The sequence below is a fragment of the Bufo bufo genome, chromosome 7 (genome assembly GCF_905171765.1).
Source record: "Bufo bufo chromosome 7, aBufBuf1.1, whole genome shotgun sequence".
Lineage (NCBI taxonomy): Eukaryota > Metazoa > Chordata > Amphibia > Anura > Bufonidae > Bufo > Bufo bufo.
The window spans coordinates 179,002,660-179,019,269 of NC_053395.1; the positions used below are offsets into that span (position 1 = coordinate 179,002,660).

General features: G+C 40.1%; 1 protein-coding gene across 50 annotated transcripts in view; it reads left to right on the forward strand.

Annotated features, from left to right (window-relative positions):
• TTN (titin) overlaps positions 1 to 16,610 on the forward strand; it is a 268,613-nt gene that overhangs the window by 161,653 nt on the left and 90,350 nt on the right. For 48 of the 50 annotated variants that reach the window (XM_040441698.1, XM_040441699.1, XM_040441705.1 and 45 more), the window contains 20 exons: positions 47 to 322; positions 430 to 569; positions 771 to 897; positions 988 to 1,251; positions 1,490 to 1,756; positions 2,900 to 3,163; positions 3,378 to 3,517; positions 3,623 to 3,749; positions 3,896 to 4,162; positions 10,381 to 10,647; positions 10,735 to 11,001; positions 11,091 to 11,230; positions 11,752 to 11,878; positions 12,537 to 12,679; positions 13,659 to 13,782; positions 13,863 to 14,129; positions 14,326 to 14,423; positions 14,533 to 14,701; positions 14,820 to 15,086; positions 15,184 to 15,453. In XM_040441698.1, coding sequence (XP_040297632.1) covers positions 47 to 322; positions 430 to 569; positions 771 to 897; positions 988 to 1,251; positions 1,490 to 1,756; positions 2,900 to 3,163; positions 3,378 to 3,517; positions 3,623 to 3,749; positions 3,896 to 4,162; positions 10,381 to 10,647; positions 10,735 to 11,001; positions 11,091 to 11,230; positions 11,752 to 11,878; positions 12,537 to 12,679; positions 13,659 to 13,782; positions 13,863 to 14,129; positions 14,326 to 14,423; positions 14,533 to 14,701; positions 14,820 to 15,086; positions 15,184 to 15,453 — 4,011 coding nt within the window. The remainder of the gene's footprint in view (positions 1 to 46; positions 323 to 429; positions 570 to 770; positions 898 to 987; positions 1,252 to 1,489; positions 1,757 to 2,899; positions 3,164 to 3,377; positions 3,518 to 3,622; positions 3,750 to 3,895; positions 4,163 to 10,380; positions 10,648 to 10,734; positions 11,002 to 11,090; positions 11,231 to 11,751; positions 11,879 to 12,536; positions 12,680 to 13,658; positions 13,783 to 13,862; positions 14,130 to 14,325; positions 14,424 to 14,532; positions 14,702 to 14,819; positions 15,087 to 15,183; positions 15,454 to 16,610) is intronic. The other 2 variants (XM_040441725.1, XM_040441731.1) reach the window with 2 other exon arrangements.

Sequence of the window (16,610 nt, forward strand, 5' to 3'; positions counted from 1 at the left end):
TTGAAATATTTTAAAAAAAAATTGCAATAATTTGTCTTTTCTGCAGAGGTCATTCGCGACTGGTTGGTTAAGCCTATCAGAGACCAGCATGTGAAGCCCAAGACTACAGCAACATTTTCAGCAAATATAGTTAAGGATACACCAAACATCAAATGGTTCAAAGGAGATGAAGAAATTTCACCAGAGCCAAATGACAAAACTGAGTTGGTAAAGGATGGAAATAAAATTTATTTAATTATAAAAAATGCTGGTCCTGATGATGTAGGAGAATATTCTGTAGAGGTTGAAGGAAAAAGAGTTACAGCAAAACTCACACTTGGTGGTATGTAAACAATATACCCTACTTCTTTAGATTTAAAAATTGCATAAATGATTTAAACATGCAGAAGGTTTAACAGATTATTAAGGGAATTGTTTTTGTCATCTTAGAGCGTGAAGTTGACCTCCTTAAACCAATTCAAGATGTCGAGATTTATGAGAAAGAATCTGCATCCTTTGACTGTGAGATATCTGAGGAAGATATTCCTGGAGAATGGAAGCTGAAAGGCGAAGTGCTACGTCCATCACCTGTGAGTCAAATAGCCATTTTTATAGTCTTGGATCAATTTTCCATCTGCCAAAATATCTTTTTGGGAGATAGATAATTGAACCAGGGAGTATTCTGAGAACTTTGGTAAAATAGACCTTAGTAGGATACATTGTTTCCTGTAGTAAACTCTGTGTATACATTATTTTTTTAAGCATATTTAAAAAAAATATTTATCCTGTAGACTTGTGAAATCAAGGCTGAAGGAGGAAAGCGCTTCCTCACCCTGCATAAAGTCAAGGTTGAACAAGCAGGAGAAGTTCTATTCCAGGCTTTGAATGCCCTGACCACAGCCATACTTCATGTAAAAGGTATGTTCCACTTTTTTGATCATTTGTCCTTACATATAATATGTTCTCTTCCCCCTTAACTGTTATATATGAACCACATTCTCTCTTTAGAAATTGAGCTTGACTTCGCCGTTCCTCTAAAGGACGTTACGGTACCAGAGAAGCGCCAGGCTAGATTTGAATGTGCTCTTACCAGAGAAGCAAATGTTATATGGTCAAAAGGACCAGATATAATAAAGGCCGGAGAGAAATTTGACATTATTGCTGATGGAAAGAAGCACATCCTTGTCATTAATGACTCTGCATTTGATGATGAAGGGGATTACACTGCAGAGGTTGATGGCAAAAAGACAACTGCCAAGCTCACGGTTGAAGGCAAGTCAATAGTATGGATGGGTTGACAACGACATCATTTAATGAAATAAATCCAACATTAAAAAATCAGCATGAATACCAATGAGTAACTCTTTTTCTCATCTTTACAAACCTATTTTAATTTGTAACTTAGATTGATTCTTGCCGTACTTACCATTATAGCACCCTTACAGATGTCGTGGATTACTACCTGGTAGCGTACTGAACGGTATGTTCATTTTAAATACTTCTGTTTCAGGAATCAGACTTAAGTTTATTTCACCACTTAAAGATCAGACTGTCAAGGAAGGAGAAACTGCTGTATTTGAATTTGAGCTTTCCCATGAGAATATGCCTGTAACATGGTACAGGAATGACAAGAAACTACACACAAGTAGAACCATTCTTATTTCTGAAGATGGCAAGACTCACAGACTGGAAATCAGAGAAGTGACTCTAGATGACATCTCCCAAATTAAGGCAGAAGTTAAAAGTCTACATACAACAGCCAAACTAAAAGTATTAGGTACGATATTTGTTAAGTGGCAGTCACGCAGCTATTGTTTTTCTTATAATTATGTACATTTATATAATTATATTTAGACAGTCATTTTACACTATAAATGAAACACATTGGACGGTCCTTCTTGCCTTGTCGCTTTTTTGTCTCTGCATAAAATTTTCTTCCTCTTCACTTTCCTCTTTTTTTGTACTCTTGGCACATAGCAACCACTATGCTAGCTGCAGCTTAAACAATAGCTGCCTTAGCTCATAAAGTGCCATCATCTAAAATCTTGAATTTTAATGCTTACGTGCTTGCATGTTTTTTATAATTGTGCCAAGGCTTTACTATCTGATAATTATGCCTTACCACCTCCTAGAAATTAAATATACTGAGTATGCCACTAATTAGACTCATTATGGTTAATCCATTTTGATCTTATATTACTATTTTGATTCTATTTAATGCTGTAATCTGTATAACGCTTTATATAATATGATTGCGAGTATTAATGATTCATCTAATTTGAATTATTTAACTAAAGTCCTTAGAATTTTCCAAATTGCTTATACAGATATTATCATTTCATTTTTTTATAGTAACCAAGCTCTGCTTGCTAACCATAGTTTAAGTTTAGGTAATGGCCAGTTTTTGCTATGGTGTTACTATCATGCATAACGTCTTTCGGCGCATTCTTTTTTCTTTGTTCTATTTTTTGAAACAAACCTCTTCAGAACAGAGACTTATTACATATGCCTAGTACTTGGTGTTATGTCTATATTTAGGTTTGTGTTGTTTGTTTTCAACATATATAATTGTCTTTACTTTCCTTATCTTATACGTGTGTCTGTATATATTTCTTTCTGTGTTGTAAATTGTACAGTCATCAATTTCTGTCATTACCTGTGTTCGTATTTATTATCTCATTTCTTTGCCTTTTTAACTTGCCTTCCTTTGTAAATGTACAAATGTCTGTCAGATATCATGTATGCAATATATATGTATATATACATATATACACATACTTTAAATAAATGTTTATGTGTAGTGACTGTCTTATGTTTGTTTATGTACTTTCTTGTAAGGCAAAGGTTCCATGCTTGGTGGCATGCTACCTGTGCAATACACTTTGCAGTATATTTATTATTTCGGGTAATCTATTTACAGAGGCTGATCCTTACTTCACTGTAAAATTGCAAGACTACACTGCAGTGGAAAAGGATGACATGACGCTGGAGTGTGAGCTGAGCAAAGACGTACCAGTGAAATGGTTTAAAAATGGTGAAGAAATCAAGGTTTCAAAAACTGTGAGCATCAAGACCGATGGCAAACGCAGAATTCTGAAGATTAAGAAAGTTGAAGACAAAGACAAAGGGGAATACGAATGTGACTGTGGAACAGATAAAACTAAAGGAACTGTGAACATAGAAGGTACAAATGTAGAAATCCTCATCTTGATTCTTAATGAGTGAAGTATTCCATAGCAAGAAACATTTAATTGACGTTTTCAATAGCTTTTGTGACATGAAACCACACTCAAGTTTAGAACTGCTACATCCGTAGGCTAATAGCCATTCTGGATTCAATTATAGCAATTATTTATACCAGTTATTTTTTTGTATGAATCTATTCTTTTCCATTGCAGCACGCATCATTAAAATCGAGCGCCCCTTGTACGGAGTGGAGGTATTTGAAGGTGAAACAGCGCGATTTGAGGTTGAAATCTCAGAACCTGATGTTCATGCCCAATGGAAACTTAAGGGAGAGATCCTGTCTTCTTCTCCTGTAAGACACTGATAATATTAATTGTTTAATTCACTCTATGCAATTAGTGAAGATGATTGTATTTACTGATTTGCTAATGTATTTATTTGTATTTCTTCTGGAAAGGAGTGTGAAATCATAGAGGATGGGAAGAAACATGTTCTAATATTATATAACTGCAAACTGGATATGGCAGGCGAGGTTTCATTCCAGGCTGCTAATGCCAAAAATGAAGCTAACCTCAAAGTAAAAGGTTGGTTCATATTCCCTAATTGTATAACTGAATGTCAGCAAGAATCAATTAGATTAATTTTACACATATTTTACATATGTCTTCAATGGTTAAGATTGTAAATAAATCAACCTATCCTAACCTGTAACACCTGTATTTAATTACAGAACTTCCACTCATCTTCATTACTCCACTTACTGATGTCAAGGTGTATGAAAAAGATGAAGCAAGATTTGAATGTGAGACTTCTAGGTTGCCTAAAACATACCGTTGGCTAAAAGGAACTCAGGAACTTCAGGGAGATGACAAGTATGAGCTGGTTGCCGAAGGCACAAGACACTCTCTGATGATTAAGTCAGTTGCTTTTGAAGATGAAGCAAAATACATGTTTGAAGCAGAAGATAAGAGAACCAGTGCAAAACTCATCATTGAAGGTTTGCCACAATGTTTTTTTTTATTTCTTCCCAAAAAACTATAAAAATATAGGTGCACATTAGTGTTGATCGAGCATGCTCGGCCAAACACCGGTTCGGCTCGAGCATCTCAATGCTCGGCACATGGCGGTATTCGTCCAAATACCGCATGTGCTCGAACGCAATGCTCGAGTCTCCTCCCCGCACGTTTCTTGGCTGTTACGCAGCCAATAAACGTGCAGGTAAGTACTGCCCTCACTATAATGCCATAGCCATGTTGGCTGCTGGCATTACAGTGATTGGCTGGCCGGAACGCGTCATCGGGTGCTATATAGTACCCGATGACGCATGTTCGGGTCAGTCTTAGTCAGGGAGAGCTGTGCTGAGGAAGGGACAAACAGTGTAGGGAGTGATATATAATATTTTTATTACAAAAACTTTTCAGACCCAAAAGTCCTTTTAAGGACTATTGTGTGTGGCAGCAATATCTATTTTTTGGCGCATACTGCGTTAAATAGCGTGCAATAGTTAGGCCGCTGTAGACAGTGACATTAGCTGCGCCACATCTCCTGTGTAAAGTGTGCGCATCCCAAAAATATCTGTGACATCCAGTGTACTTTTTCCATATATGGTGTCCGCTGTGGACAGTGACATTAGCTGCACCACATCTCCTGTGTAAAGTGTGCGCATCCAAAAAATATCTGTGACATCCAGTGTAGTTTTTCCGTAGACGGTGTCCGCTGCAGACAATGACATTAGCTGCACCACATCTCCAGTGTAAAGTGTGCGCATCCAAAAAATATCTGAGACATCCAGAGTACTTTTTCCGTAGACGGTGTCTGCTGCGGACAGTGACATTACCAGTGCCACATCTGCAGTGTTCCGTGTGCGCTGACAAAATTTATCTGGGACATACAGTGTACTTTTTCCATAGACGCTGCGGACAGTGACATTACCGGTGGTACCTCTCCTGTATAACGTTTCCTCATCCCAAATACCTGTGACATTCCCTGTAATTTTTTATTAGCCGATGGTGACAGCATTGACATTATCTGCGGGATATCTCCTGTGTGACGTTTCCACATCCCACATACTTTTTTAAATTTTTGGGTGCATACACTTCCAGATCCTACGCTACTGTACATGTGACATACTTTCAAGCATATATAACATTAAATATGAAGATGGCGAGCAGTAAGGGACGGGGAAGTGGCCATGATGCTGATAGTGCATGCAGAGGCCGTGGCCCTGTGCGTGTTGAAACTGAGCCTGCTGCCAGAGCACAAGAAAAACAATCATCCACAATACCTAGCTTCATGTCCCAGTTTGCAGGGCGGCGCAGGACACCACTCTTGAAGTCAGACCAGTGCGACCAGGTGGTTGGTTGGATTGCAGCAGAAAATGCTTCCAGTGGGTTAAGCACCCTGCCTTCCACCAAGTCCAGTCTTGATGCTCTTTCCTCTCACCATGGAGAGTCTGGGCAAACAAGTAATCCCACACTCAGATATTCCGAGAACCTCTTTTTATCACCATTCCTTGATTTGGCCCTCTCGCCAAGCACGCTTGAAGAGGGACAGATCTTGTGCCCTGATTCCCAAACTCTTGAGCATCCACAGTCACAAGAAGATGACGGTGGGGAACGGCAATTACTGTTTAATGAGGTGGATGATGATGAGACACAGTTTTGAATCACTGAGGTTGTGGTTAGGTCAACAAGTCAGGAGGATGAGCAGAGTGAGGAAGTGGAAGAGGAGGTGGTAGACGATGAAGTCACTGACCGAACCTGGGAAGGTGGAAAGCTGAGCAAGGACAGCAGTACAGAGGGGGAGGGATCTGCAGCACCACAACAGGCTGGAAGAGGCAGTGGGGTGGCAAAAGGGAGAAGGCGGGCCACACCAAACAGGCCTGCAACTGTTCCATGTAACACATTCCTTGCATAAATCTCCCTTGCCAAGGTGTAGGTGTTTCGCTGTATGGCGCTTTTTTGAGGAAAGTGCGGACGACAAAAGAAAGTAGTTTGCAACTTGTGCCTTACCAAAATGAGCCAGGGCGTGAACACTATCAACCTCACCACCACCAGCATGATCTGCCACATGGCATCCAAGCAGGGTAATAAGTGGGACGAACGCCTGCGTCCACAATATGTGTCTGCGGGTCACACCAGTGCCTCCTCTTCCCCTATGTTATGTGCTGGCCAATCCCCTGTCAAAGGCGCAGGCCCAGATACCTCCCTCCCTGCACCTGGACCTTCGCAAGCACCATCAGCGACCACATCCACTTCCGTGTCCCAGCGCAGCATCCAAATGTCATTACCCCAGGCCTTTGAACGCAAGCGCAAATACCCAGCCACCTACCCACAGGCCATAGCACTAAATGCGCAGCTTTCCAAATTACTTATTTAGGCTTGTGGACACTGAGGCCTTCCGCAGCGTGATGTCGGCGGCTGTCCAGCATTACGCAGTCCCCAGCTGCCACTATTTTTCAAGGTATGCCATGCCTGCCTTACACCAACATGTGTCCTGTAACATCACACGAGCCCTGACTAAGGCAGTTACTGGGAAGGTCCACTTAACCACGGACACATGGACAAGTGCATTCGGCCAGGGACGCCACATTTCCCTGACGGCACACTGGGTGAATGTTGTGGAGACCGAGAGCGAGTCGTACTTTGGGATGGCAGAGGTGCTACCGATGCCAAGGATTGCGGTCCCTACGCCGATCAGGGTTTCTGCCAGAACCTACGTTAGTGGCTCCAACCCCCTTAAGGGAAAAACAGCACACTGCCGCAGAGCTGTAGCAGGAGATAAGAGACCAGACTGAGCTGTGGCTCTCGCCACTCAACCTACAACCAGGCATGGTATTGTCTGATAATGGCTGTAACTTGGTGGCGGCTTTGGAGCTCGGCAAGCTCACACACATCCCATGTCTAGCCCACGTCTTAAACTTAGTGGTTCAGAGGTTTCTCAAAACGTACCCCAATTTTCCTGAGCTACTGTTGAAGGTGCGCCGCATGTGTGCACATTTTCCGTAAGTCATCGACAGCTTCAGCCGGTCTGTCAACGCTGGAAATTGCCAGCTCACCAGCTGTTCGCGCGGCATGAGCATGCGCTGGAACTTGACGTTCCACATGTTGGCCAAGCTTTGTGAGCAGCAGAGGGCAGTAGTGGAATACCAGCTGCAACATGTTTGTCACCTTTCCAGTCAGCTTCCGCTATTCACAAGCGAGGAGTGGGGATGGATGTCTGACCTCTGTGAGGTTTTAAGAAACTTTGAGGAATCAACACAGATGGTGAGCGGCGATAACACTATTATCAGCGTAACCATCCCACTTCTGTGTCTACTCAAACACTCGCTGCTCACAATTAAGGACGACGCTTTGCATGTGGAAGAGGTGTAAAGTGGGAGAAGACATTACACAGGGTGATAGCCAGGCCACCCTCAGTTTGTCTTCTCAGCGTGAATTGGATGATGAGGAGGAGGAGTAGGAGCAGGAGAAGGTCGCCTCCGCTACAGAGGGTAGTACCCATGGAATTTTTATTCCATCTGTTCAGCGTGGGTGGGCAGAAGAGGATGAGGAGATTGAGAGTGATCCTCCTGATGACGACAGCAAAGTCTTGCCTGTTGGTACTCTGGCACACATGGCTGACTTCATGTTAGGCTGCCTTTCCCGCAACCCGCGTGTTATATGCATTTTAGACAACATGAATTTCTGGTTGTTCACCCTTCTCGACCCCTGCTACAAAGAGAACTTCTCATCTCTCATTCCTCTGGTGGAGAGGATGAGCAAAATAGTGCAATACCAGAACATCCTTGTTCCAAAAATTTCCATCTGACAACTCTGGCAGCAGAGTCCGTAGTTCCTTGGCCAACCGAGGAGGGAAGACAAAGGGGAACACATTGCAGTTCGAACAGAGGCAAGGCAACACTCTCCAAAGCCTGGGACAGATTCAGGACACCCCGCCAGCACCCTCACCCTAATGCGCTACCTAGTGTCACAAGGAGGGAAAATTTTTGGAAGATGGTGAAGGAGTACATAGCAGACTGTGTCAGCATCCTCAATGATCCCTCAGTGCCTTGCAACTACTGGGTGTCCAAGCTGGACACTTGGCACGAACTGGCGCTCTACGCCTTGGAAGTGCTGGCCTGCCCTGCCACCAGCGTTTTGTCTGAGCGGGTATTTAGTGCTGCTGGTGGCATTATAACAGATAATCGTATCTGCCTGTCAACTGAAAATGCTGACAGGTTGGCTCTTATAAAAATGAACAAGGCCTGTATTGCCCCTGACTTCTCGACTCCACCAGAGGAAAGCAGCTGAACATAAAGGCACTTTAAATGTGTTGTTTTGTAATGTACTGAATACACTGTATTCCATGCACCCCTTCCACCACAAAAAAGGGTATATGGTTGAATCTTCCTTTTCTCATCCTCTTCTTCCATCATATCAAAATGCTTATTTGTCGCATATAATGCCCTCGCATATAGGGCCTCACATATAATGTTTTACAGGGTCAGCTCACCTGCAGGCCTTCGCATATAATGTTTTACAGGGTCAGCTCACGAGCAGGCCCTCACCTACAATCTTTTAAAGGGTCAGCTCACCTGCAGGCCCTCGCATATAATTTTTTAGAGGGTCATCTCACCAGCAGGCCTTCACCTACAATCTTTTACAGGGTCAGCTCACCTGCAGGCCCTCGCATATCATTTTTTGAGGGTCAGCTCACCTGCAGACCCTCACCTACAATATTTTAGAGGGTCATCTCACCAGCAGGCCCTCACCTACAATCTTTTAGAGGGTCAGCCTACCAGCAGGCCCTCATCTACAATCTTTTACAGGGTCAGCTCACCTGCGGGCCCTTGCATATAATGTTTTAGAGGGTCAGCTCACCTGCAGGCCCTCACCTACAATCTTTTAGAGGGTCAGCTCACCAGCAGGCCCTCACCTACAATCTTTTAGAGGGTCAGCTCACCAGCAGGCCCTCACCTACAAGTCCAGTCTCACTATCCAAGAGTCTGGTCAACACAATCCTCACCCTGATGGCACACGGGGGGAACATTGTGGAGGCCAGGAGCGAGTCGGCTGCTGGCACCAGACTTGCCCTCCAATAGATCCTCGTTTAAGGATTTAAACTTTACTCATTCCAATTACAGGGCCTAGAAAGCGTCCTGTATTGTTATTTGTCGTCACTACCTCCCCAAGTCGGGAGTGGGTAATTTGCACGCCTGCTGCCTTCCTTGGATGTGGTAGCCATTTCTCAGGATCCCTCTCCGGAATCAAACCCTGATTTCCCGTTACTTGTGGTCACCATGGTAGGCGCAAAAAGTACCATTCGAAAGTTGATAGGGCAGACATCCGAATGGATCGTCGCCGTCAAGGGGACTTGCGGAAGGACCGAGGTTATCTAGAGTCACCAATGCGGCAGCAGACCCTCACCCATAATGTTTTAGATTGTCAGATCAGTAGCAGGCCCTCATCCACAACATTTTTTAGATGGTCAGCTCAGCAGCAGGCCCTTACCCCTAATGTTTTAGAGGGTCACCAGCAGGCCATCAATCATAATTTTTCAAGGGTGTGTAATAACGGGTGTATTGGAGTGCCGTTTCCATATAATTTTTGGCAGCCCTTTCACTTAGTGCATAGGCTTTATGAGTGTAGGAGACCCACTACATGAACAATTGTACTACAATGTGAATGAGGCCCTCTTTTTATTTGATATATAGGTTGTATCGGAGTGCCTCTTGCTTGTAATTTTTGGCAGTACTTGCACTTTATATGCAAGTAAAATTACAGGATAGAATGTTTCCTAACAATTTTTCCTCTAAAATCGATTTTATCTTTGGTTTTGTTCGTATTGTTGTCAGTCTGTAAAAGTGGCGTACTACTCGGACAAAATCGTTCCCAGCAGTGACCTGGGAGTCCAAGATGCATCCAGACATCCTCCCCATGCTGTTTCCAAACCATTTCGGTGGTGTTTCCATCAATTTCTGAACTTTTCCTATGAACCATGCACCCTCCCCTCTTCAGAGCAGGGGGTGCCTGGTTTAATGCTCAGGTTCTCCCATTGACTTCCATTATACTCGGGTGCTCTGTAGAGCACCCGAGCATCCTGATGTGTTCGGGCCGACCACCAGAGCACTTTGGTGCTCGATCAACACTAGTGCACATTAATCTTTGGGCCTTACAATGAAATTTTATATTGTCATCTATGCACTTGTAAGATGTTGTTGTGTGTGTCTTGTAGGCATCCGTCTTGAATTTGTAACACCACTTAAAGATGTAACTGTTAAAGAACAAGAAACAGCTGAATTCACAGTTGAGCTATCTCATGAAAATATCCAAGTTACTTGGTTCAAGAATGACCAACGCCTTCATCCTAGCAAGTTGGTGTCAATGCATGACGATGGCAAGTTTCACACTATCAAATTCAAAGAAGTAACTCTGGATGACACTTCTCTAATCAAGGTTGAAGCCATGGGAAAAACTAATGATGCTAAACTCACTGTGCTGGGTAAGTTTTTACTAAAATGTCTTCTCATGGAAAAATCTGTTAATATGTCCATAAATCTTGACATTCATAATCGTGTTTTATTTGCAGAGGGAGATCCATATTTTGTAACAAAACTGCAAGACTACACAGCTGTTGAGAAAGATGAAGTTGTGTTGCTCTGTGAGGTCAGCAAATCCAAAGCACCAGTGAAATGGTTCAAGGATGGACAGGAGATAACCCCATCCAGGAACGTACTAATTAAATCAGATGAAAAGAAACGTATGCTTATTATCAAAAAGGCTTCAAAGAAGGACATCGGTGAATACACTTGTGACTGTGGCACTGACCAAACAACTGCCACGCTCAACATTGAAGGTGATATATAGAAGCCATTCACCAATTCTCATCATTTTGTAAAGTTATGGGATTTTTTTTTACACCTATTTTTCAATTGTCTCCCTTAGATCGTGACATTAAGGTTGTTCGTCCTCTGTACAGTGTGGAGGTTATAGAAACAGAAACTGCTCGATTTGAGACTGAAATATCTGAAGAAGAAGTCCATGCTAACTGGAAATTGAAAGGAGACGCTTTACATTCTTCTCCAGTGAGCATTTCTAGCATTCACTAAATTTAGTCTTTTTTAGTGTTTTGTATTTTTATTTTATTTTTATAAATGCTGCAGAGTGCAATACATTGCATATTTAATTTCCCCCAGAAGCTGGGCACTGATAAATGAAGGTTCTGTAACATCTAAATTGTCAAGTATAGGTTTTCAAAGACATTGCTTGATCAAAGTCCTCATTAAAGATCATACATACACATTTAAAAATGCTTCAACTAAATAACCACCTTATACACACTGTACACAGCAACTCCACACCACACAGTTTACTTCAGAAGTACCTGTGAATGACAGAATTCTATCACTAGGAATATGATTTATCAAAAATAGTCATACCTCTTTATATTTATAATAGGGGTACAGTAATTGGTATAGTACAGGGTATGCTACTGTACTATAGTACATGGTATAGTATATAAAAGGCCTACTAAAGTTAAAACAGGGAGGATAAAAAATCAAGTATTAAACTAAATGTTTAATTGTAATAAATGTATTCATTTTAGGACTGTGAAATCAAAGAAGAAGGCAAAAAGCATTTTCTTATTCTTTACAATGTGCGTTTGGACCAAGCCGGTGGTGTAGATTTCCAAGCAGCCAATGCAAAATCCAGTGCACATCTCAAAGTGAAAGGTAATGAATTGCTGTAATTAAAATATATTGCCTTTAAATAGAAAGAAATGTATATCCAAGTGTGGTTACAAATGATAGAAATGGACAACCATGTTATGTTATTGTGGGCATATATTATGTATAAAAAAAAATGGCCAGCTAGTTGCCCTGAAAATGTGTTATCAATGATACCATGGATGATTATCTAATTATCTAAGTTGTTATGAAAAATGATAGTTACAAAGAATGATCTGCTGTGCTGGCATGTTAACTGCTGATAGTGACAGCATTATCGTTACAATTTTGGAAAGTGCCAAGAGATTGATTGACAGCAGCAGATAAGGCAGCCAGGTGCAACCTGTTACTGTCCAAAGCAGGCTTGCTATTTTAGATGGGGGATGCCATATGTAGCAAAAGACGTATGGTTTATTGGTGGGTGGACAGATGCTATGCACATAGTGTATACTGCTGACTCTGTTCGATGTAAGGAAACACCATATGTAAATTTTAGAAGGTCCCACCCCTTAACAGCTTCTGGATACCACAGTCAGTGGAAGACTTTAAATAGTTTCAGTGCAGCACTCAGCATCCTGGAGGGAAGTCACAATGGAAATTGGAGGGTAAGGGGCCTGTACTTTCCTGTGGAGGATTTAATGGAAAATGTCTTCTGTTGGAAAAGCTCGCGTAATTGGCCTGCTAAGGCCCCTAAAAGATGTGACTGTAACGGCTGGGGAATCAGCTACCTTCGAGTGTGAACTTTCTTATGAAGGGATCCCTGTAGAGTGGTTCCTCAATGGAAAAAAGCTGGAGCCGAGCGATAAGGTAAGGAAAGCTTTACCAATTTATAGTACAAACATAGAAATATTAATAAATATTACCCCATTTATGCTGAATCAAATATCAAAAAAGGGATTTACTTTACTTAGAAATTAATTTAGTTTACCAAATGTATGTAGTTAGCATGTATGTGCCTTTTATTAATTAGGTAGGTTTGTTTTACTAAAATTAAATAATTATTTAAATAACTTAATTATTTGGTTAATACTGTATCCATAATAAGGTATGCATAGTAGCATGCCTTTTGTTGATTACATTTTCATTCACTTGATAACTGTAGTAAAGTATTATGCATATATGGGGATAAGCAGGCTTAAAATTCCATTTCAGGCAATTGCCTGCATAACTTTGTGTCTAAATTTGCACTCTAAGTGCCCTCTCACCTGCTATTTTTATCCCAGCTTCAAGTACTCATTTTACATGTCAAGATACCAGAGCACTAAGTAATTTAAAAACTTTAATCTGTCCTGACAGAATTAATTAGCAACTAATCCAATAACAGTGAGGAATTTTATTGTGCATAATATAATTTAATATAAATATAAATGTATTAATTTAATATACATTTATAATAAAATTATCACTATTTTGTGTATAACATTTTCAGTAAAGCACTTTGTGTATAACGCTGAAAAAATGTATCTGTGTACAGAAAATAATACTGTTTACTGAATAATGTATGACAAATTATATATAAAAAGATATAGTTTATTGCCAGCATCATATAGTTTCAATATGATTGAAATGTATTTGTTTTCAAAATATATTGCAAATTATAGTGAATCAATAGAAAATTGTTATTTGGATTGCTTACATAATCAGCAGTAAATGGGAACAAGGCATAAGTGTACACATCTATATAAAATTGTATGTACTTATTAGTGAGAAACTGGGGGGAGGGGGGTGGTTCTTATGATTTTTGTTAATATGCAGAGTCTCATACTAAAAAAATCTGTATTGATAGATTGTTACCCGTGCTGAGGGAAGAGTTCACACTATCATACTCAGGGATGTGCAGTTACCAGATGCTGGCGAAATAACACTAACTGCAAAAGATTTCAAGACAGAGGCCAACTTGATTGTGAAAGGTAAAGTAACAGCTTCTAGTGTGTCCGTTTCCAGACATATGCACAAAGAGCACCGACTAACCCATTTTCCATCCTTGTAGAACCTCCAGTTGAATTTACCAAACCACTTGAGGACCAAACAGTAGAAGAGGAAGCCACTGCAGTCCTTGAGTGCGAGGTGTCCAAGGAAAATGCTGAGGTTAAATGGTTTAAGAACGGGCAAGAAATCCACAAGACCAAGAAATATGACATTATTGCTGATGGCAGAGTCAGAAAACTTATCATTCATGGCTGTACACTGGATGATGCACGGACATATACCTGTGATGCCAAGGATTTCAAGACATCTGCATTCTTGAATGTAGAACGTAAGTTTCTGTATATTGATATTTTTTTGCATAGGTTTAGGTTTATTCATATAATCTGGTAAACATTTCTTTAATCCACTTTGGTTTTAAACTCAGGACATATTGTCATTATAGTTATGGTCTTATTTGATAAAGTAAAACAATAGACGTAGAATGACATATATTTTGTCGTGACCGATTATATTCTTTTACACAGCTCCATTTGTGGAATTCACCAAACCCCTTTCTGACCTTGAAGTTAAAGAGAAGGAAAATGCCCGTTTCGAGTGTGAAATTTCTCGTGAAAGTGCCAAGGTACTTTCTGTTACAATATTAGTCATCTTTAAGTATTATAAGCTTTGTCCAAAAATTCAATATATTCTGTTTTCTTTCCTCCACTAACTTTGATGATGTAACACTAAAGGTCCGTTGGTTCAAAGATGGAATTGAAATTCGAAAGGGCAAAAAATATGATATAATTTCTAAAGGAGTGACACGTGCCTTAGTTGTGAGCAAATGCGTATTTGATGATGAGGCGGAGTATGTCTGCGAGTCAAAAATGGCCAGAACCTCTGGATTGCTTACAGTCATTGGTAAGTAATCGCACCATACCATAATCACAATGAAGAAAATGTCATATGTTTTGCATTATTGGCTTCATCTGACCAATTGCGTTCTTGTGTTTTTGTGCCTTTTACTATGAATTTGCAGAAGAAGAGGCCGTTTTTACTAAAAATCTCCCTAATATTGAAGCATCTGAATCAGAATCTGTCAAACTGGTCTGTGAGGTCTCAAAGGCCAGCGCTGATGTCACTTGGTTTAAAGGAGATACTGAGTTACCAGATGGTGGAAGATATGAGCATGTTGCTGAAGGTAGAAAAAGAATTTTGATCATTCATAACATTAATTTGGATGATGCCGGAGAATACAACTGTAGATTGCCAAGTTCACGCACAACAGGAAAACTAGGAATAAAAGGCAAGAAATGTCTATTTTACTTTCATATAAAATAAAATGCATTTAAGAGTTTATAGTGCATCATAATAATGTCATGGTTTCTCCATTTTTTTTTTAGAACTTGCTGCTGAGTTTATTTCTAGACCACATAACATTGAGGTACTAGAGGGTGACAAAGCAGAATTTGTTTGCTCTGTTTCTAAAGAAGCCTTTGAGGTCCAGTGGGTTAGGGATGACATGATCCTTCAGCCTGGTGATAAGTATGACATCATTTCTGAGGGCAAAAGGAGAATTCTTGTGGTTAAGGATGCAGTGCCAAAAGAAGATGAAGGAGCCTATGCTGCCATGATTGGACAGTCCAGAGCAACAGCAGAATTGACAGTGATTGGTAAGTTGTAAGACATTAAAAAAGTAAAATTAAATATGATCTATTTAACCTGCTAGAGGATTTTACATTTCTGCACTTTCATTTTTCAGTCCCTGCCTTCCTGGAACCATAACTTTTTTATTTTTCCATTCACATAGCTGTATTAGTGTTTGTCTTTGTTTTTGTGGGACAAGTTGTTCTTTGTAATTGTTCTATTTAATATTGCATATGATGTAGTGGGAAGCTGAAAAAAATTCCAAATGAAGTGAAATTGGAAAAAAACAAACATTTTTATGGGTTTTGTTTTTATGGCATTCCATATGCGGTAAAACTAACCAGTTACCTTTATTACAACAATACACATTTACATAGTTTTTCTGGTGTTATAATACTGAAAAAAATTAAAACTTTGTAAAATGTAAATGTTTTCTTTTCATCGCCATATAGTGACTCCCATAATACTTTTATTTATTTTTTCTACAGAGCTGTATGGGGGCTCATTTCTTATGGGGCGAGTTTTTAGTTATGTAGTTTTTATCGATACCATTTTGGCATGTGTATGACTTTTTGATTACTTTTTATTCAATATGGGGGAGATGGCAAATCAACTATTTTGATTTTTTTTTAATACACTTCACTGTATGGGATAAAAAAATATATTTTGATAGTATAGGCATTTGATTTAAAAAAATTATAATTTTTAGTTATGGGGAAAGGAAGTGATTTGAATTTATATATGTTTATATTTTGAGAAACCTAAAAAAAAAATGTTTTTGCTTTCTTTAAGTTAACCTAAGTGATTATAACAAATTAACAATCAATTATTTCATTGCGTCTCGAATATATAGCAATGCAAAGCCACTGCTATGTATTGCAGATTCACTATTTTTAGGGAGCCCAGCTACCTACAGGGCTTCCTATAAGTTACAGCCATAAAAGCATTGTTTTCTTTAGAGAGACCAAGGCTTTTACATAGAAAAACAGCTTCCCCGATCTCTGTTTTGGGAAGCTGTTCAGGCATCAAGGGGCACCACTGCATCTGAGTACTGCATCACAGACATTAGCCCATGGTAGCTGCTATGTAAAACAGCAAAAACCTGACAGATATATTGCCTGCTGCACTTGTAAGGGGGCACCATTTTTAAAGTCTTGACTTACAACATACATGTACAGTGACG